The sequence below is a fragment of the Ixodes scapularis genome, unplaced genomic scaffold, assembly GCF_016920785.2.
Source record: "Ixodes scapularis isolate PalLabHiFi unplaced genomic scaffold, ASM1692078v2 PGA_scaffold2__306_contigs__length_199485367, whole genome shotgun sequence".
Lineage (NCBI taxonomy): Eukaryota > Metazoa > Arthropoda > Arachnida > Ixodida > Ixodidae > Ixodes > Ixodes scapularis.
In genome coordinates, this window is record NW_024609857.1 from 112,440,893 (window position 1) to 112,461,926 (window position 21,034).

The following is a 21,034-nucleotide window of genomic DNA, read 5'->3' on the forward strand; positions in this document are numbered from 1 at the left end:
TCAAATTAAGTAATTTAGAAAGACATCCAGAAACTTAGGCTTCCAGAAGGTTCATTTTCCAAAGACAGTAGGAGAAATCGCAGAAGGCACTTGGCAAAGACCAATTGAAATTCAACCACTGCCACGAGAGCCACCGCAACAAGGACTGACTGATAATGACGTGCGGCAGAACGCAAACATACTTGTGAGCTTCATGCAGGGCAGTGAAATGAACATGTGATGTGGTAATTTAGCCAATTCTCTGTTGCCAAAAAGTCAGTCATTGCCACAAAACAATACTTTGCTGCTGTATGAACACAACAAACTCATGCTTGTGTGAAAACATTTATTTCCACAGCCCCCAGACCAGTGCAACGCAACTCGCAACACTTTTCGCAAAAAAGGAGAACTGTCCAGCAGGAACTTCTTGCTTTAACCAAAAATCAAAGATAACTATTCCAAAGACTCGGTTCCATGCATCGGTCCGGTGCATGGAACTCAGTCTAGCAGTAATTATGAACAACGCCAGTTTGAGAAAAGTAGGCCGTCACTCATTATGTTCACGTTGCTTTTTCGTGATTACGTCTTCGGCCTTTCTTTCTTTCTGGCGGACATGTCAACCAGGAAGTTCTTGCCAGCCAAATGTTGCAGCCAAACAGGCCCAACACTCAGTTCCACACAGAGGAAAGAGGAGACAGCCATGTCCGCATGAAAGCAGCTTGCACACCCACACACTGATCAACAACCATGCAAACGTTGCCGGGAAAGAACTTCCAAGCAGCCGCCAACACAGCCGTCGACAGCCTCTATGACAGGTTTCAGCAAATGTCCGGCAGAAAGTTCTGGCCAGCCAAATGTCGCAGCCGAACACGCCTAACACTCAGTTCCACGCACCAGTACGGACTCCAGAAAAGAGGAGACAGCCATGTCCGCAGAAAAGCAGCTTGTACCCCCACACACTGATCAACAACCACGCACACGTTGCCGGGAGAGAACTTCCAAGCAGCCACCAAGACAGCCGACGACAGCCTCTACGACAGGTTTCAGCAAATGTCCGCCAGAAAGTTCCGGCCAGCCAAATGTCGCAGCCGAACAGGCCGAACACTCAGTTCCACGCACCAGTACGGACTTGAGAAAATAGGAGACAGCCATGTCCGCAGAAAAGCAGCTTGTACCCCCACACACTGATCAACAACCACACACGCGTTGCCGGGAGAGAACTTCTAAGCAGCCACCAAGACAGCCGACGACAGCCTCTACGACAGGTTTCAGCAAATGTCCGCCAGAAAGTTCCGGCCAGCCAAATGTCGCAGCCGAACAGGCCGAACACTCAGTTCCACGCACCGGTACGGACTTGAGAAAAGAGGAGACAGCCATGTCCGCAGAAAAGCAGCTTGTACCCCCACACACTGATCAACAACCACGCACGCGTTGCCGGGAGAGAACTTCCAAGCAGCCACCAAGACAGCCGACAACAGCTTCTACGACAGGTTTCAGCAGATGTCCGGCAGAAAGTTCCGGCCAGCCAAATGTCGCAGCCGAACAGGCCGAACACTCAGTTCCACGCACCAGTACGGACTTGAGAAAAGAGGAGACAGCCATCTCCGCAGGAAAGCAGCTTGCACTCACACACACTGATCAGCAACAATGCACGCGTTGCTGGGAAAGAACTTCCAAGCTGCCACCAAGACCGCCGACGACAGCCTCTACGACAGGTTTTAGCAAATGTCCTGCAGAAAGTTCCGGCCAGCCAAATGTCGAGGCCGAACAGGCCGAACAGTTGGTTCCACGCACCACTACGGACTTGAGAAAAGAGAAGACAGCCATGTCCGCAGGAAAGCAGCTTGCACCCCCACACACTGATCAACAACCACGCACGCGTTGCTGGGAAAGAACTTCCAAGCAGCCACCAAGACAGCCGACGACAGCCTCTACGACAGGTTTCAGCAGATGTCCGGCAGAAAGTTCCGGCCAGCCAAATGTCGAGGCCGAACAGGCCGAACACTCAGTTCCACGCACCACTACGGACTTGAGAAAAGAGGAGACAGCCATGTCCGCAGGAAAGCAGCTTGCACTCACACACACTGATCAGCAACAATGCACGCGTTGCTGGGAAAGAACTTCCAAGCTGCCACCAAGACCGCCGACGACAGCCTCTACGACAGGTTTCAGCAGATGTCCGGCAGAAAGTTCCGGCCAGCCAAATGTCGCAGCCGAACAGGCCGAACACTCAGTTCCACGCACCAGTACGGACTTGAGAAAAGAGGAGACAGCCATCTCCGCAGGAAAGCAGCTTGCACTCACACACACTGATCAGCAACAATGCACGCGTTGCTGGGAAAGAACTTCCAAGCTGCCACCAAGAGCGCCGACGACAGCCTCTACGACAGGTTTTAGCAAATGTCCTGCAGAAAGTTCCGGCCAGCCAAATGTCGAGGCCGAACAGGCCGAACAGTTGGTTCCACGCACCACTACGGACTTGAGAAAAGAGAAGACAGCCATGTCCGCAGGAAAGCAGCTTGCACCCCCACACACTGATCAACAACCACGCACGCGTTGCTGGGAAAGAACTTCCAAGCAGCCACCAAGACAGCCGACGACAGCCTCTACGACAGGTTTCAGCAGATGTCCGGCAGAAAGTTCCGGCCAGCCAAATGTCGAGGCCGAACAGGCCGAACACTCAGTTCCACGCACCACTACGGACTTGAGAAAAGAGGAGACAGCCATGTCCGCAGGAAAGCAGCTTGCACCCCCACACACTGATCAACAACCACGCACGCGTTGCTGGGAAAGAACTTCCAAGCTGCCACCAAGACAGCCGACGACAGCCTCTACGACAGGTTTTAGCAAATGTCCTGCAGAAAGTTCCGGCGAGCCAAATGTCGAGGCCGAACAGGCCGAACACTCAGTTCCACGCACCACTACGGACTTGAGAAAAGAGGAGACAGCCATGTCCGCAGGAAAGCAGCTTGCACTCACACACACTGATCAGCAACAATGCACGCGTTGCTGGGAAAGAACTTCCAAGCTGCCACCAAGACCGCCGACGACAGCCTCTACGACAGGTTTTAGCAAATGTCCTGCAGAAAGTTCCGGCCAGCCAAATGTCGAGGCCGAACAGGCCGAACACTCAGTTCCACACACCACTACGGACTTGAGAAAAGAGGAGACAGCCATGTCCGCAGGAAAGCAGCTTGCACCCCCACACACTGATCAACAACCACGCACGCGTTGCTGGGAAAGAACTTCCAAGCAGCCACCAAGACAGCCGACGACAGCCTCTACGACAGGTTTCAGCAGATGTCCGGCAGAAAGTTCCGGCCAGCCAAATGTCGCAGCCGAACAGGCCGAACACTCAGTTCCACGCACCAGTACGGACTTGAGAAAAGAGGAGACAGCCATGTCCGCAGGAAAGCAGCTTGCACTCACACACACTGAGCAGCAACAATGCACGCGTTGCTGGGAAAGAACTTCCAAGCAGCCACCAAGACAGCCGACGACAGCCTCTACGACAGGTTTCAGCAAATGTCCGGCAGAAAGATCTGGCCAGCCAAATGTCGCAGCCGAACAGGCCAAACGCTCAGTTCCACGCACCAGTACGGACTCCAGAAAAGAGGAGACAGCCATGTCCACACGAAAGCAGCTTGCACCCCCACACACTGATCAGCAACAATGCACGCGTTGCTGGGAAAGAACTTGCAAGCAGCCACCAAGACAGCCGACGACAGCCTCTACGACAGGTTTCAGCAAATGTCCGGCAAAAAGTTCTGGCCAGCCAAATGTCGCAGCCGAACAGGCCGAACACTCAGTTCCACGCACCAGTACGGACTTGAGGAAAGAGGAGACAGCCATGTCCGCAGGAAAACAGCGTGCACTCACACACACTGATCAGCAACAACGCATGCGTTGCTGGGAAAGAACTTCCAAGCAGCCACCAAGACAGCCGACGACAGCCTCTACGACAGGTTTCAGCAGATGTCCGGCAGAAAGTTCCGGCCAGCCAAATGTCGAGGCCGAACAGGCCGAACACTCAGTTCCACGCACCACTACGGACTTGAGAAAAGAGGAGACAGCCATGTCCGCAGGAAAGCAGCTTGCACCCCCACACACTGATCAACAACCACGCACGCGTTGCTGAAAAAGAACTTCCAAGCAGCCACCAAGACAGCCGACGACAGCCTCTACGACAGGTTTCAGCAGATGTCCGGCAGAAAGTTCCGGCCAGCCAAATGTCGAGGCCGAACAGGCCGAACACTCAGTTCCACGCACCACTACGGACTTGAGAAAAGAGGAGACAGCCATGTCCGCAGGAAAGCAGCTTGCACCCCCACACACTGATCAACAACCACGCACGCGTTGCTGGGAAAGAACTTCCAAGCAGCCACCAAGACAGCCGACGACAGCCTCTACGACAGGTTTCAGCAGATGTCCGGCAGAAAGTTCCGGCCAGCCAAATGTCAAGGCCGAACAGGCCGAACACTCAGTTCCACGCACCACTACGGACTTGAGAAAAGAGGAGACAGCCATGTCCGCAGGAAAGCAGCTTGCACCCCCACACACTGATCAACAACCACGCACGCGTTGCTGGGAAAGAACTTCCAAGCTGCCACCAAGACAGCCGACGACAGCCTCTACGACAGGTTTTAGCAAATGTCCTGCAGAAAGTTCCGGCCAGCCAAATGTCGAGGCCGAACAGGCCGAACACTCAGTTCCACGCACCACTACGGACTTGAGAAAAGAGGAGACAGCCATGTCCGCAGGAAAGCAGCTTGCACCCCCACACACTGATCAACAACCACGCACGCGTTGCTGGGAAAGAACTTCCAAGCAGCCACCAAGACAGCCGACGACAGCCTCTACGACAGGTTTCAGCAGATGTCCGGCAGAAAGTTCCGGCCAGCCAAATGTCGCAGCCGAACAGGCCGAACACTCAGTTCCACGCACCAGTACGGACTTGAGAAAAGAGGAGACAGCCATGTCCGCAGGAAAGCAGCTTGCACTCACACACACTGATCAGCAACAATGCACGCGTTGTTGGGAAAGAACTTCCAAGCAGCCACCAAGACAGCCGACGACAGCCTCTACGACAGGTTTCAGCAAATGTCCGGCAGAAAGTTCTGGCCAGCCAAATGTCGCAGCCGAACAGGCCAAACACTCAGTTCCACGCACCAGTACGGACTCCAGAAAAGAGGAGACAGCCATGTCCACACGAAAGCAGCTTGCACCCCCACACACTGATCAGCAACAATGCATGCGTTGCTGGGAAAGAACTTGCAAGCAGCCACCAAGACAGCCGACGACAGCCTCTACGACAGGTTTCAGCAGATGTCCGGCAGAAAGTTCTGGCCAGCCAAATGTCGCAGCCGAACAGGCCGAACACTCAGTTCCACGCACCAGTACGGACTTGAGGAAAGAGGAGACAGCCATGTCCGCAGGAAAACAGCTTGCACTCACACACACTGATCAGCAACAACGCACGCGTTGCTGGGAAAGAACTTCCAAGCAGCCACCAAGACAGCCGACGACAGCCTCTACGACAGGTTTCAGCAAATGTCCGGCAGAAAGATCTGGCCAGCCAAATGTCGCAGCCGAACAGGCCAAACGCTCAGTTCCACGCACCAGTACGGACTCCAGAAAAGAGGAGACAGCCATGTCCACACGAAAGCAGCTTGCACCCCCACACACTGATCAGCAACAATGCACGCGTTGCTGGGAAAGAACTTGCAAGCAGCCACCAAGACAGCCGACGACAGCCTCTACGACAGGTTTCAGCAAATGTCCGGCAAAAAGTTCTGGCCAGCCAAATGTCGCAGCCGAACAGGCCGAACACTCAGTTCCACGCACCAGTACGGACTTGAGGAAAGAGGAGACAGCCATGTCCGCAGGAAAACAGCGTGCACTCACACACACTGATCAGCAACAACGCATGCGTTGCTGGGAAAGAACTTCCAAGCAGCCACCAAGACAGCCGACGACAGCCTCTACGACAGGTTTCAGCAGATGTCCGGCAGAAAGTTCCGGCCAGCCAAATGTCGAGGCCGAACAGGCCGAACACTCAGTTCCACGCACCACTACGGACTTGAGAAAAGAGGAGACAGCCATGTCCGCAGGAAAGCAGCTTGCACCCCCACACACTGATCAACAACCACGCACGCGTTGCTGAAAAAGAACTTCCAAGCAGCCACCAAGACAGCCGACGACAGCCTCTACGACAGGTTTCAGCAGATGTCCGGCAGAAAGTTCCGGCCAGCCAAATGTCGAGGCCGAACAGGCCGAACACTCAGTTCCACGCACCACTACGGACTTGAGAAAAGAGGAGACAGCCATGTCCGCAGGAAAGCAGCTTGCACCCCCACACACTGATCAACAACCACGCACGCGTTGCTGGGAAAGAACTTCCAAGCAGCCACCAAGACAGCCGACGACAGCCTCTACGACAGGTTTCAGCAGATGTCCGGCAGAAAGTTCCGGCCAGCCAAATGTCAAGGCCGAACAGGCCGAACACTCAGTTCCACGCACCACTACGGACTTGAGAAAAGAGGAGACAGCCATGTCCGCAGGAAAGCAGCTTGCACCCCCACACACTGATCAACAACCACGCACGCGTTGCTGGGAAAGAACTTCCAAGCTGCCACCAAGACAGCCGACGACAGCCTCTACGACAGGTTTTAGCAAATGTCCTGCAGAAAGTTCCGGCCAGCCAAATGTCGAGGCCGAACAGGCCGAACACTCAGTTCCACGCACCACTACGGACTTGAGAAAAGAGGAGACAGCCATGTCCGCAGGAAAGCAGCTTGCACCCCCACACACTGATCAACAACCACGCACGCGTTGCTGGGAAAGAACTTCCAAGCAGCCACCAAGACAGCCGACGACAGCCTCTACGACAGGTTTCAGCAGATGTCCGGCAGAAAGTTCCGGCCAGCCAAATGTCGCAGCCGAACAGGCCGAACACTCAGTTCCACGCACCAGTACGGACTTGAGAAAAGAGGAGACAGCCATGTCCGCAGGAAAGCAGCTTGCACTCACACACACTGATCAGCAACAATGCACGCGTTGTTGGGAAAGAACTTCCAAGCAGCCACCAAGACAGCCGACGACAGCCTCTACGACAGGTTTCAGCAAATGTCCGGCAGAAAGTTCTGGCCAGCCAAATGTCGCAGCCGAACAGGCCAAACACTCAGTTCCACGCACCAGTACGGACTCCAGAAAAGAGGAGACAGCCATGTCCACACGAAAGCAGCTTGCACCCCCACACACTGATCAGCAACAATGCATGCGTTGCTGGGAAAGAACTTGCAAGCAGCCACCAAGACAGCCGACGACAGCCTCTACGACAGGTTTCAGCAGATGTCCGGCAGAAAGTTCTGGCCAGCCAAATGTCGCAGCCGAACAGGCCGAACACTCAGTTCCACGCACCAGTACGGACTTGAGGAAAGAGGAGACAGCCATGTCCGCAGGAAAACAGCTTGCACTCACACACACTGATCAGCAACAACGCACGCGTTGCTGGGAAAGAACTTCCAAGCAGCCACCAAGACAGCCGACGACAGCCTCTACGACAGGTTTCAGCAAATGTCCGGCAGAAAGTTCTGGCCAGCCAAATGTCGCAGCCGAACAGGCCGAACAGGCCGAACACTCAGTTCCACGCACCAGTACAGACTCGAGAAAAAAGGAGACAGCCATGTCCGCAGGAAAGCAGCTTGTACCCTTACACACTGATCAACAACCACGCATGCGTTGCCGGAAAAGAACTTCCAAGCAGCCACCAAGACAGCCGGCGACAGCCTCTACGACAGGTTTCAGCCAATGTCCGGCAGAAAGTTCTGGCCAGCCAAATGTCGCAGCCGAACAGGCCAAACACTCAGTTCCACGCACCAGTACAGACTCAAGAAAAGGGGAGATAGCCATGTCCGCAGGAAAGCAGCTTGTACCCCCACACACTGATCAACAACCACGCACGCGTTGCTGGGAAAGAACTTCCAAGCAGCCACGAGGACAGCCGACGACAGCCTCTACGACAGGTTTCAGCAGATGTCCGGCAGAAAGTTCCGGCCAGCCAAATGTCGAGGCCGAACAGGCCGAACACTCAGTTCCACGCACCACTACGGACTTGAGAAAAGAGGAGACAGCCATGTCCGCAGGAAAGCAGCTTGCACCCCCACACACTGATCAACAACCACGCACGCGTTGCTGGGAAAGAACTTCCAAGCTGCCACCAAGACAGCCGACGACAGCCTCTACGACAGGTTTTAGCAAATGTCCTGCAGAAAGTTCCGGCGAGCCAAATGTCGAGGCCGAACAGGCCGAACACTCAGTTCCACGCAGCACTACGGACTTGAGAAAAGAGGAGACAGCCATGTCCGCAGGAAAGCAGCTTGCACTCACACACACTGATCAGCAACAATGCACGCGTTGCTGGGAAAGAACTTCCAAGCTGCCACCAAGACCGCCGACGACAGCCTCTACGACAGGTTTTAGCAAATGTCCTGCAGAAAGTTCCGGCCAGCCAAATGTCGAGGCCGAACAGGCCGAACACTCAGTTCCACACACCACTACGGACTTGAGAAAAGAGGAGACAGCCATGTCCGCAGGAAAGCAGCTTGCACCCCCACACACTGATCAACAACCACGCACGCGTTGCTGGGAAAGAACTTCCAAGCAGCCACCAAGACAGCCGACGACAGCCTCTACGACAGGTTTCAGCAAATGTCCGGCAGAAAGATCTGGCCAGCCAAATGTCGCAGCCGAACAGGCCAAACGCTCAGTTCCACGCACCAGTACGGACTCCAGAAAAGAGGAGACAGCCATGTCCACACGAAAGCAGCTTGCACCCCCACACACTGATCAGCAACAATGCACGCGTTGCTGGGAAAGAACTTGCAAGCAGCCACCAAGACAGCCGACGACAGCCTCTACGACAGGTTTCAGCAAATGTCCGGCAAAAAGTTCTGGCCAGCCAAATGTCGCAGCCGAACAGGCCGAACACTCAGTTCCACGCACCAGTACGGACTTGAGGAAAGAGGAGACAGCCATGTCCGCAGGAAAACAGCGTGCACTCACACACACTGATCAGCAACAACGCATGCGTTGCTGGGAAAGAACTTCCAAGCAGCCACCAAGACAGCCGACGACAGCCTCTACGACAGGTTTCAGCAGATGTCCGGCAGAAAGTTCCGGCCAGCCAAATGTCGAGGCCGAACAGGCCGAACACTCAGTTCCACGCACCACTACGGACTTGAGAAAAGAGGAGACAGCCATGTCCGCAGGAAAGCAGCTTGCACCCCCACACACTGATCAACAACCACGCACGCGTTGCTGAAAAAGAACTTCCAAGCAGCCACCAAGACAGCCGACGACAGCCTCTACGACAGGTTTCAGCAGATGTCCGGCAGAAAGTTCCGGCCAGCCAAATGTCGAGGCCGAACAGGCCGAACACTCAGTTCCACGCACCACTACGGACTTGAGAAAAGAGGAGACAGCCATGTCCGCAGGAAAGCAGCTTGCACCCCCACACACTGATCAACAACCACGCACGCGTTGCTGGGAAAGAACTTCCAAGCAGCCACCAAGACAGCCGACGACAGCCTCTACGACAGGTTTCAGCAGATGTCCGGCAGAAAGTTCCGGCCAGCCAAATGTCAAGGCCGAACAGGCCGAACACTCAGTTCCACGCACCACTACGGACTTGAGAAAAGAGGAGACAGCCATGTCCGCAGGAAAGCAGCTTGCACCCCCACACACTGATCAACAACCACGCACGCGTTGCTGGGAAAGAACTTCCAAGCTGCCACCAAGACAGCCGACGACAGCCTCTACGACAGGTTTTAGCAAATGTCCTGCAGAAAGTTCCGGCCAGCCAAATGTCGAGGCCGAACAGGCCGAACACTCAGTTCCACGCACCACTACGGACTTGAGAAAAGAGGAGACAGCCATGTCCGCAGGAAAGCAGCTTGCACTCACACACACTGATCAGCAACAATGCACGCGTTGCTGGGAAAGAACTTCCAAGCTGCCACCAAGACCGCCGACGACAGCCTCTACGACAGGTTTTAGCAAATGTCCTGCAGAAATTTCCGGCCAGCCAAATGTCGAGGCCGAACAGGCCGAACACTCAGTTCCACGCACCACTACGGACTTGAGAAAAGAGGAGACAGCCATGTCCGCAGGAAAGCAGCTTGCACCCCCACACACTGATCAACAACCACGCACGCGTTGCTGGGAAAGAACTTCCAAGCAGCCACCAAGACAGCCGACGACAGCCTCTACGACAGGTTTCAGCAGATGTCCGGCAGAAAGTTCCGGCCAGCCAAATGTCGCAGCCGAACAGGCCGAACACTCAGTTCCACGCACCAGTACGGACTTGAGAAAAGAGGAGACAGCCATGTCCGCAGGAAAGCAGCTTGCACTCACACACACTGATCAGCAACAATGCACGCGTTGTTGGGAAAGAACTTCCAAGCAGCCACCAAGACAGCCGACGACAGCCTCTACGACAGGTTTCAGCAAATGTCCGGCAGAAAGTTCTGGCCAGCCAAATGTCGCAGCCGAACAGGCCAAACACTCAGTTCCACGCACCAGTACGGACTCCAGAAAAGAGGAGACAGCCATGTCCACACGAAAGCAGCTTGCACCCCCACACACTGATCAGCAACAATGCATGCGTTGCTGGGAAAGAACTTGCAAGCAGCCACCAAGACAGCCGACGACAGCCTCTACGACAGGTTTCAGCAGATGTCCGGCAGAAAGTTCTGGCCAGCCAAATGTCGCAGCCGAACAGGCCGAACACTCAGTTCCACGCACCAGTACGGACTTGAGGAAAGAGGAGACAGCCATGTCCGCAGGAAAACAGCTTGCACTCACACACACTGATCAGCAACAACGCACGCGTTGCTGGGAAAGAACTTCCAAGCAGCCACCAAGACAGCCGACGACAGCCTCTACGACAGGTTTCAGCAAATGTCCGGCAGAAAGTTCTGGCCAGCCAAATGTCGCAGCCGAACAGGCCGAACAGGCCGAACACTCAGTTCCACGCACCAGTACAGACTCGAGAAAAAAGGAGACAGCCATGTCCGCAGGAAAGCAGCTTGTACCCTTACACACTGATCAACAACCACGCATGCGTTGCCGGAAAAGAACTTCCAAGCAGCCACCAAGACAGCCGGCGACAGCCTCTACGACAGGTTTCAGCCAATGTCCGGCAGAAAGTTCTGGCCAGCCAAATGTCGCAGCCGAACAGGCCAAACACTCAGTTCCACGCACCAGTACAGACTCAAGAAAAGGGGAGATAGCCATGTCCGCAGGAAAGCAGCTTGTACCCCCACACACTGATCAACAACCACGCACGCGTTGCTGGGAAAGAACTTCCAAGCAGCCACGAGGACAGCCGACGACAGCCTCTACGACAAGTTTCAGCAAATGTCCGGCAGAAGGTTCCAGCCAGCCAAATGTTGCAGCAAAACAGGCCGAACACTCAGTTCCACGCACCAGTCTGGACTTGAGAAAAGAGGAGACAGCCATGTCCGCAGGAAAGCAGCTTGCACCCCCACACACTGATCAACAACCACGCACGTGTTGCCGGGAAAGAACTTCCAAGCAGCCACCAAGACAGCCGACGACAGCCTCTATGGCAGGTTTCAGCAAATGTCCGGCAGAGAGTTCTGGCCAGCCGAAAACAACAAACGAGGGAAAGATAAGGAGTTACTGCATATGGAGGAGTGGAAAGGCAACATGGCCGGACTTGGAGGGCAAAAGAAGACACTGTTGGGACCCATGAACATCTGAGATCTGCAATATCTTGACTGTAGTGTCCTGGCCATCGGTTCTAAAAATGTCTAGGGCAGATGATTTCATCGGAACATCGAAAAAGTTCCTAGCATTTGTTAATGAAGCGACTTCGCACGTGCTTTGAGACACCTCTAAAACGATGACTGGGGATTTCCTGATCAGGTAGCAGTCTCCTTTGTTGATGGTGTGGGTGACTCGTTTTGCAACACAGAAGCATGTTGCTCCCGCATGTTCAGAAAGCCTGCGGCTAACTTGCGCCAAAAGGTTGCTATGTGTTCGCAGCAGGGGCTTGAGTTTTCCGAGAAAACTCTCGAAAGGGAATGCACTAAATGCGTCAAGCGGTCCATGGACAAGGCACTCCTCGGCAAGGTGGCTCAATGTGTGTACATTGTATGTTAAAAACCGTGCTCCGTAAAGTCCTACGGTGCCATACTCCTGCACAAAAAAACGAAGCAGGTCTCTGGCATAGACGTTATGCTCAACGTGGTGAGCTGGTGATGCAAGAATTCTTATGGCCACATGCAAAAAGAGAAAATGTTCGTACTGGTGATCTGGAAGCAGGCCCCTCAAAACAACAGGTCCAACATACAAGAGGAAGGTCCGGAATTCTGTTGCCTTCCACCGGTCGACCTCGTCCACACCTCTGGGCTTCCGTTGGAAGTGTCGGGGGAATACTTTGGCACACGACTTTAGTCTTCTGTTGAGTTTTTCTTTCTGCGTGGTCCTCAACGATCCACGCCCCCTAACCCATGTTTGAAGCAGGCGGCGCATCACACCTAGACACACTAGGTGCATGTAGTCTAGGGGGAAAAGTGAAATTATATCATTTTTCAGCAGAGTGAACGGCGAGTCACCCACGTGGTGCAATGGGTCCTCTTGGTCACGAAATGACTTGTCAGTTCGTTTTGGTGCTTCAAGTTCCGGGAATGTCATCCTTCCCTCAATGTGCCGACCCTTCTGGCAGCACCTCTCACAGCCATGATACCCAGTATGGCCCTTGACCTTCTTAACAAAGCTCCTTGCAGGAGCATCGCATATGACGGCTGTTAAATGGACGGTTAGGCACGAACCTTTGTAAACGAAGCCGTTGGCTGTCATCTCTTGAATTTCCTTCAAGAAGGGGTCAAGAAAACTTGAGAGGTCTGGAGGCTTGCCGCTGTCGCAAAACATACTGACAACAAAAGGGGTGCTTTCACCACAGTTTGTCAGGCGACAAAGAATTGGCCAAAAGCCAATGTTTGAACTCTTATAAAGAGGGAGCCCATCAATGTTTGCTTGGAGGAGAAGCTCCTGTGGCACTGTTTTCCCTTGCAGGGCTTGCTCGATACCTTTCTTCAGCCCAAAATGAATAAAAGTTCCATCCTGCTCCAGCGGGGCCTTCCTCTCGGTGCCGAGAATAGTTCGGGCATCTTTAGGGACGTCGTGGCCGAGTCTCCTTAACGCAGCAGCGGTCTCATTCACTGCTTCATGTGTGAAGTTGAAACGACGCGCTAAGATAGCCAGTTCCTCCGTGGCCGTGCGCGGACAGTCTTCCGAGCTAGCTCCGCTGACCTCGAAACTTGCGTTGCATGGCTCGTCTTCAGATGCAAGCGCGTCTGCTGGGTCGCAGCCTGTCGCAGGGTCAGCTCCACTTCCGTCAGTTGTGCTGCTTCCACAAGAGCCGGGGCAAGGTTCGTCATCGCTTGAAGCGCTGCTTGTTGCGTCCCTTGAAGAGTCGCTTGAAGCGGCGTCGGCGGTGGACCTTCCGGCGGCGGCCGTAGCGTTTGCGGCCGCAATCCTACTTGCGATTTCATCAAATTCCTTTCGCAATGTTCGTGGCTTTTTCCACCTCGAACTCATGCTGATCAGCTTGGTGAGGGGAACAAATGAGTCAAGTAAATAAAAAGAAAAGCGGTCGCCCGTAAAATAAAAGGAGCGCAGGGCCTGCGTGGGCCTGCGGAAAAGACGAAGGGTCGGGGGCGCGGGAAGGCACCTGAAGGAAAGAGTTCAGAACATACAGTACTCGAGAGGCTAGGCCGCGAGCGGCTGACAACGAGGCTGACGAGGCATTGTAGTGAACCACTGATCAGTGTAGTGAGCATCTGATCACGTATAGGTGCCTCCAACCGAGTAAAGCCAAGACAGAGCCACCACCAGCCACGAGTAGCCTGTGCCGCTGTACCGCTGTACCAGCTGTGCCGCTTATGCCCTTCTTGAGATTCCTCCTGAACGGTGACATCTGGGCACAACAGCTACAGAATTTTTCGTCGTTTTCCTATAGTAAAATTAAAGCTTCTGTCTTGCACATAATTTTACAAGAGCATGAGCAACTCAATGTCGAGCAAGCGGTGCTGCTCTATCGGGTGCTTACAGCGTCTACGTTAAAGAAGTGGTTTATTAAATCGGTCGTAATTCCATCGCTACGCAGCAGGGTCCTTCAACCCTGACTTTGGGCCTTGGGGTGGGTGGCCGTCCTGGCTACGCGGTCGCTCCAGTGCGAGCTTCCTCGAGCGTGAAAGAACTCCCTGCCGGTGTAGAAGTTGCTAGCTGGAGCACATGAAAATCACTTTTTTTTTTATTTATATTGTCTCACTTTCGTTAGAGGACGTGAGAATGAACCCCAAGTTGGAGCCACACGCTCGAGCCACCAGCTTTATCAGTATTGTACCGAGGTTGTACCTATGGCTGTACTATCAGTGAGTGGGGCACAAGCGAACGTGAGCACTTCGCTTGAAAAGATGCACCGATGACATGATTGCTTGCTTTATCACGTAAGCCAAAGGACCGTGTTTTTTTGCCCAGGTAAATAAACTATAAATCACAGAAAGCTCAAACTCCACGAGAATGCACGCTAGCGGTTGGGATATAACGCGGAAGTTTGACAACACAACATTGCTTGGATCGGGTCACATAAGCCTAATATGTGGGCGCCAGCTGTGGCATCTATTTCCAGCGGGGGAAAAAAAAAACTTCTCACCAAGAACGAAAACAATATTCTCTTTCATTGACAAGTTTTTTTGTTTTTTTTCTTTGATATGAGTCCCAAAATCGTCCGCAATGTCAAATTCTGTTTTTACGATATTAGGCTTAGGTGGACGTGTCGGCTCGTAGAGAAATTTATTTTCTCTGTCATTTTTTTTATTCAGATATCGTAACGTTTTCAAACTTCCGCGTTCTATCCCAACCGCTTGCATCACATTCTCGTGAAGTTTGAGCTTTTCGCGGTGAATATTTAATTTATCCAGGCCGAAAAACACTGTTCTTGTTTCTCGGGTGCTCCCTTACAAGTTCCAAAAACAGTGGCCTGTGACCACTCCTGGCAAAACCTCAAAACAGTGAGCTTTGCCTCAATAAAAACACAATAACAATAGACTATAGCACGTTCGTAGTCAAAAATGCTCCCAGCCGTCTTAAAACCCGAGACCGTGAGCTTTGTGAACTTAGTGAACCACCAAACTCCACATAAGGCTATTTGTCTCTCGTTACAAAAGCCTGAGTTTGTCATATGGGTGAGGCTTGAGCGCAGGATCCCTGGGCTTTGTTTAAGCAGAATGGCTGCCATGTGCTAAAGTGTGCCAACCTATGACAATACAATCCGCTGGGTACCTCAGCAGTTCTAATTTCAGCTGTGATACATCTTCGGTTTCTCTCAATAAAATGGCATCAAAGCAGTGCCATTGAGCATAGAAGATCTCGAATCCCAGACAGGAACTCACCGGACAATTAAGCTCACCGGATAGACGCTCCCCCCACCTCTTCCCACTTTGTAGATCGAACGCTGCAGAGGAGGCGACCTCCCCTCCACCATTCGCTCCACTAAAGAGGAAAGGGGTGGGAGGAGCTTCCGCTTCGTTCTTGACCTGTCACCGGCTATAGGCTCATCACTCCAACATTGTTGTAGTTCTTTCGATGAATATTTTTTACATGAACGGGCCGCTTCAACAAGTTTCCCGTTCGACTAATTCGCCTAGTGCGAACTGTCTTATTCGACGAATTGTCCGTCTACCAGTTGTCTGTCGGCGAATGGGCTTTTGACGAATGGTCCTAGACCCTGCCTCTTATGGGCTTTTGACGAATGGTCCTAGACCCTGCCTCTTATGCCTAGTTTTGACAGTCATGCTCAGTGCTATTGAAATGACTGCAATGGTAGAGGCGTTGGTTCGCCGTTGAGAATAAAGCAGCTTCGTGAAGTAATCACGAGTCATATGGTTGTCCAGGTTGCCTCAATCGACGTTCGCTGCGCTATGCCCGCAACCGACGCAAATGTCTGAACTAGTAGCAAGACCTGCATTCACCAGTGAAATGTGCAAAACAATATTTTTGTTTCACGCCCCTCGATGTGTTCGCGTTTGAATTTGATCAATTCAAACGTTGCGTTGTGCTTGTTAACAACAGGGGTGGATCCAGAACTCCCTTTTGGGGGGGGGGGGGGCAAAACATTTGTAAGGATACTATTCTCCCATTCTTTCGTCTGCGCACCGGGGGGGTTCAACTAGGTAAAATTGCCTTCCTAGATGAGGGGAAAGGGGAGGGGGGAGTAGACTGTCTGGGGAATGGCCGGCCCCGTCGCCCCCCCCCCCCCCCCCCCCGGATCCGCCCCTGGTTAACGCGGCACCAGATGCTAGGCAGCTCGCACGGTGCGAGCGGTGCGAGAAAACAATGCTCGCCCACTAATCAACGACACCTAATATTTTTTTTGTTTTTTGCCAGATGGCGCGAGTTATCGCCCAACGCAATTTACGATTGTTTCCCTACATCCCTAGGTCCCTTTTCTCCCTCGGCTTCCGTGATTCTACAGGTCTGTCCCCGTGCCTCCCGAGTCTTCTTCCGAGCACGACGTACCGCACCGAGCAGCGCATTTTCTTTGTTTAATATTATTTAGATTTCGTAGATTACGTTAGTTTTTATATAGATTATTTCGTTTTGTGTAATTGTATTCTTCATCTGTGTCCCCGTGTTTCCTTCCGAGCACGAGGTTCCGTATTGAGCGACTTTTCTTTGGTTCGTATTATTTAAGTTTCGTAAATTTAGGTCTCCTTTCGGGCACGAGGTTTTGCACTGAGCAGCTTTTCTTTGTTTTGTATTTAGATTTCGTAGATTTAGGTGTTTTTTTTTAGTACTATCGACTATCGTTTTTGTAACGATTATTTCGTGTTGTGTCCCCGTGTCTTCCGAGCACGAGGTTCCGTAGTGAGCAGGTTTTTATTTTTGTATTTAGATTTCTTAGATTTAGGGATTTATTTTTTTAGTACTTTCGTTTTTCGTATCGATTATTTCGAGCGGTGTAATTCTCTTTTTGCTGCAACGACGCAACAAACTCAACGTCGACGATGTCCTGGCAGCCCGGGTAAGTGACCCCTTTATTACTTGACTTTCGAGCACGGCTGAAGTTTTAATGCGGAACTATGCGATTGGGCGTACTGACAGAGCAGAGAGCACAAGAGTTTGTCGAAGTGTGATTGAGATGGCGCAGTGTGTGCGTCACCGCGTTCCGTGCATCTTCGTCTCTTGAGCGCACAACGATGTTGCTGCTCGAGCGACGCTCGTTGAGAAGCTCGCGCGCTCAGTTATCCCGCTATTACTCGTGAAGTACCGTACGCTCGAGCTCCGCTTTGCTAGGGGGAGCTCGTGCCGTCATTTTGAAGCATGGGTTGGGCACGCTATCTCTGGGCACGCTACCTGAAAGCGTACGGTCTACCAAAACACCCTAAAGCCTGGTTCAGACAGTTGCGTTTGACTGCGTTGCGGCAGCGAGAAACCAGGACATCCCTGCTGCTTATATCGCGTGCTAAGATGATTCCTTGAATTGGAATCCACGCTTCATACGAAGCACAGATGTGCCGGTGACTCGCTTTCCGTTCTCGACGCAACGCAGTCAAACGCACTCAAACGCAAGTGTCTGAACCGCCCTTAAGGCCCGCTTCACCGCTCATTCACACTGAAAGCGGATCCGCGTTCGCAAAGCGGTTGCGAACGCGGTTGTATAAAGATGCAGTACAATTGCACGCGCACTCAATGACATCAAGTGCGCGTGCTATTTCGCCCAGTGCGCGTGCAATTTCGCCCAGCAACTTTACGTCGCAACACCAGCAGCACGGACCTCCCGCATTCGCACGCAGCAGCCGAATTGCTACGACTTGCCATCATCATCAGGAAATTTTATTTTCCTTGCACTATTTAGACGCACAGTTACATGCTAAAAACATGTTTTTATATCTTTAAATTGCGTTAAAAATACAAACTCATCTTTCTGAAACAGTTCATTTCCAAAAGCGATTAATTTCAAACCAGAACCAAGTCTTCAGTTATCATAAAAAAAAAGCAAATTGGGTTATGGGGATATTTATTCACCGCATTCGGTGGAAGTTAGTACCACGAGGGCGCCACAGTATTTGGTGCCCCAGTAGACTTCCGGTAGTGTATTTATTTCTTCAGTAACACACAGCGATCAGAAAATAAGATTTTCCTTCGGAGAGGTACCTGTAATAGGTTTGTAAGAACCTGCGCTTTGTAGCAACGTTACTAAATACCTTCAGTTATCAAACTCCCCCGGCGGCGGCCGTCGATGCGTGGCCCATTTTCGTTTCCGCTAGCCAGATGGCGCGGCGGCCACCGTTAGCCCGGTGCCCTGCGCTTCGTAGCGCAACGCGCTGGGTGTTTGTGCAGCAAATGAAATTAGTTACGAAAACGTTAGGGCGCAAACGAGCTGGTGAAGGTTTAACATAATTTTAGACAAACCCCCCGAGGCTGGGGAAAAGACGAAGGCCAAAACAACACAGTCTCAACTCTGTGTGACACTCGGTGTGTTGTGTTGTCCTTCATCTTTTCCCCAATCTCTGGGGTTTGTCTAAGATTAGGGCAATCTTTGCCTTGGAATTGTGTCATGCAATGCGCCTCCGATTTTTGCAGTCATTAGGGACCTCTTCAGACGTTGGGCAGAGGCTCTAAATGAGTGGAATGAACAGGAAAAAGCAGCAGCGGCGAAGCTGCCCGGAAAGTATCACCGCCACTCTTTGCGTACTCGTTACTGAAAACGAAAAATAAGCAAAGCAAAGAAACTTTATTCTCTCGGTGGCGCGAAAAGCACTTAGTGCGAGACACAAAGACGCACACACAATGCAATTGTTGAACGCGGTTTCATGATAGACGAGCTTTTTTTGCTGGCGATGGCGACTCTCTCGAGAATTGCAGGCGACAGTTGATATCCCTCGCGTAAAAATGCATCCGCGTGACAAAAAAAGAGAAAAAAAGAAAATACAACATTTGGCACATGAACGTGGGCTTGTGCTGACCACAACCCAGCCGCGTTACATTGCACTTATCCAGCTTGTCCAGAACCTTCCAAAACAAGTCCCCACAGAGACCTTCCTCGTCACGAGAGAGTCAAACTGCTGGGGTGCCTCAGGCTGCCTTCCTTGAAGCTCCGATCGATATATGGTCAAGTATGCGTCAGAACCGACGACAGGAGCTGCTGAACTAATGTCATGCAGGCACAACTGGCACTCTGTGCGCTTGCTCATTTTGTGTACAACATACCCAGATAGGTAATACGCAACACTGTCGTCTGGTGAACCTCTAAAGTAGCTGTGCTCATCATTCATTTGGTCAGGAGTAACACATGGAAATGTCATTTTCAGTAGCCTAGCCTGAATCTCATTGCTCAAGCTAGCTCTGTTTGATCGACGAGCCTCTCCAGCGGTCTTCAATGTGTCCTCCACACGAACAAGTACAACATTCGGCTCGCCTTGAACTGCTGCAATCGACCGCTCACCTTGTTCTTTTCGGCGCCTGCTTTTTGCCGGGGACAGTCTGCGAGTAGGGGCTTTGCGCTAACGTGTCGGTTTAAAAAGATGCTTAGGACGATTCGGGAACAAACTAGGCATGGCGTCGTGCTTCAGTGCCTATTTGTCGCACGGTATAGCTACCACATCACCACAAACGTTGTGCTCGAAGACCTTCAAGATGTCATTATCGTGGAAGTGAAGGTCGCAAACGGAAGACGAGCTCGAAAGCTTTTTGTCCAGCCTTGGTGCTGCGCGCTTCCAGAGTTCAAGGCGGTCAGCGTCGCTGGCTGGGTGGCCTGAAAAAATGTCTCTTCTCTTCCGCAAATCGCATAGAATCGTCCCCGCTTTTACACCACTGCACGAGAGTGTGGCATGCTTCATGCAGCTGCAGCACGATGCACAAACACAACACACGCGGCTACGAGCACAAACGTAACCAAACGGAAACACCGCCGCCGCACACTACCCGCAACGTGTTTCACGTGTTGCTATGCCGGGCAAACTCCGTCGCGCGCGCCCCCAAGCGGAGCGCAACAGATAGGCGTCAGGCGAAGCTCCGCAGTTTGAGAACTGAAGAGTATCTAGTAACGTTGCTTTGTAGAACGTAGTACAAATAACAAAAGGATGTGTGGCAAGAGGAAAAGAAGAGGAAAACCGGAAGCGCGCAGGGGTCCGCCGATAGTGGGCGGCAGCGAGCTTGTTTGCAAACAAACATTGGTGAATACAGCCTGTAGTTGGTCAGCAATTTAAAGTTGCGACAAGTCACTTGCTGTAGATGAGCAATTTAGCCAGTGCTGTACACCGCTAGCGTGGGGTCTTTAACGTGCACCATGCAGTAGTGATACACGACCGCACGCTGGTACGATGCTCATCAAAATCGAAATGGGCAGGGGTGGGGCTCGAACCCAGGATCCCTGGATTCTGCAGCGTGAGCTTTCGCTCCACGCGCGTCGAGCTGGGTGTGCGCTTTAGCCCACTCGTTACAGGGGCCGAACCCGATTTCAGCAATTCGTGTCGATCTAGGGAAAGCTATGAAACAACCCGCCAGCAACCCCGAAAGTGCTTGAAAAGTTGCCTCGTCTGAAGCGGGCTGAATGGGTAGTATCCGTACAGTTGTCAGCCTAAATAAATATTAAGAATAAGTTTTGCATGCTCCGAAGTGGTAAGTTAGCGCGAAGATGTGACTCTGTAATGCCCTACTTGGTCGCACTGTTCAGTGCTTGGTGCTCTGATCAGTGCTGATCAGTACACTTATCACCAGTAGACAATGCTTGGTCGCTGCAGCATGAGTGAGGCCACCGAAAGCTTTGTATTTGCCATCTTGTGCCCACAGGAAGTCAGCCTTTTGAGCATTAGGCTAGATGGCATCCGTGCTGGAAAACACATTCTTGTTTGCCATCATTCGACAAAAAAGTTTCTAAAACCCTGTGGTTACTATGTTATCTTCAAGAGCATGTGGACAGTTTTACAAAAGTGCAGCTTTGCAGGAAAAAGGCAGAACTCGT

General features: G+C 52.2%; 1 protein-coding gene and 1 pseudogene across 1 annotated transcript; both read right to left on the minus strand.

The window, feature by feature from the left end:
* Positions 1–11,581: 11,581 nt before the first annotated feature.
* On the minus strand, positions 11,582–12,936 carry LOC121836572. Its single transcript, XM_042291505.1, has 2 exons — positions 12,837–12,936; positions 11,582–12,566 (listed from the first exon to the last, which is right to left on the minus strand). Exons 1-2 carry the CDS (start codon positions 12,934–12,936, stop codon positions 11,680–11,682), a joined length of 987 nt encoding a protein of 328 aa, XP_042147439.1. The 3' UTR covers positions 11,582–11,679.
* A 5,946-nt stretch (positions 12,937–18,882) lies between these two features.
* LOC121836573 lies at positions 18,883–19,910 on the minus strand (annotated as a pseudogene).
* Between the last annotated feature and the right edge of the window lie 1,124 nt (positions 19,911–21,034).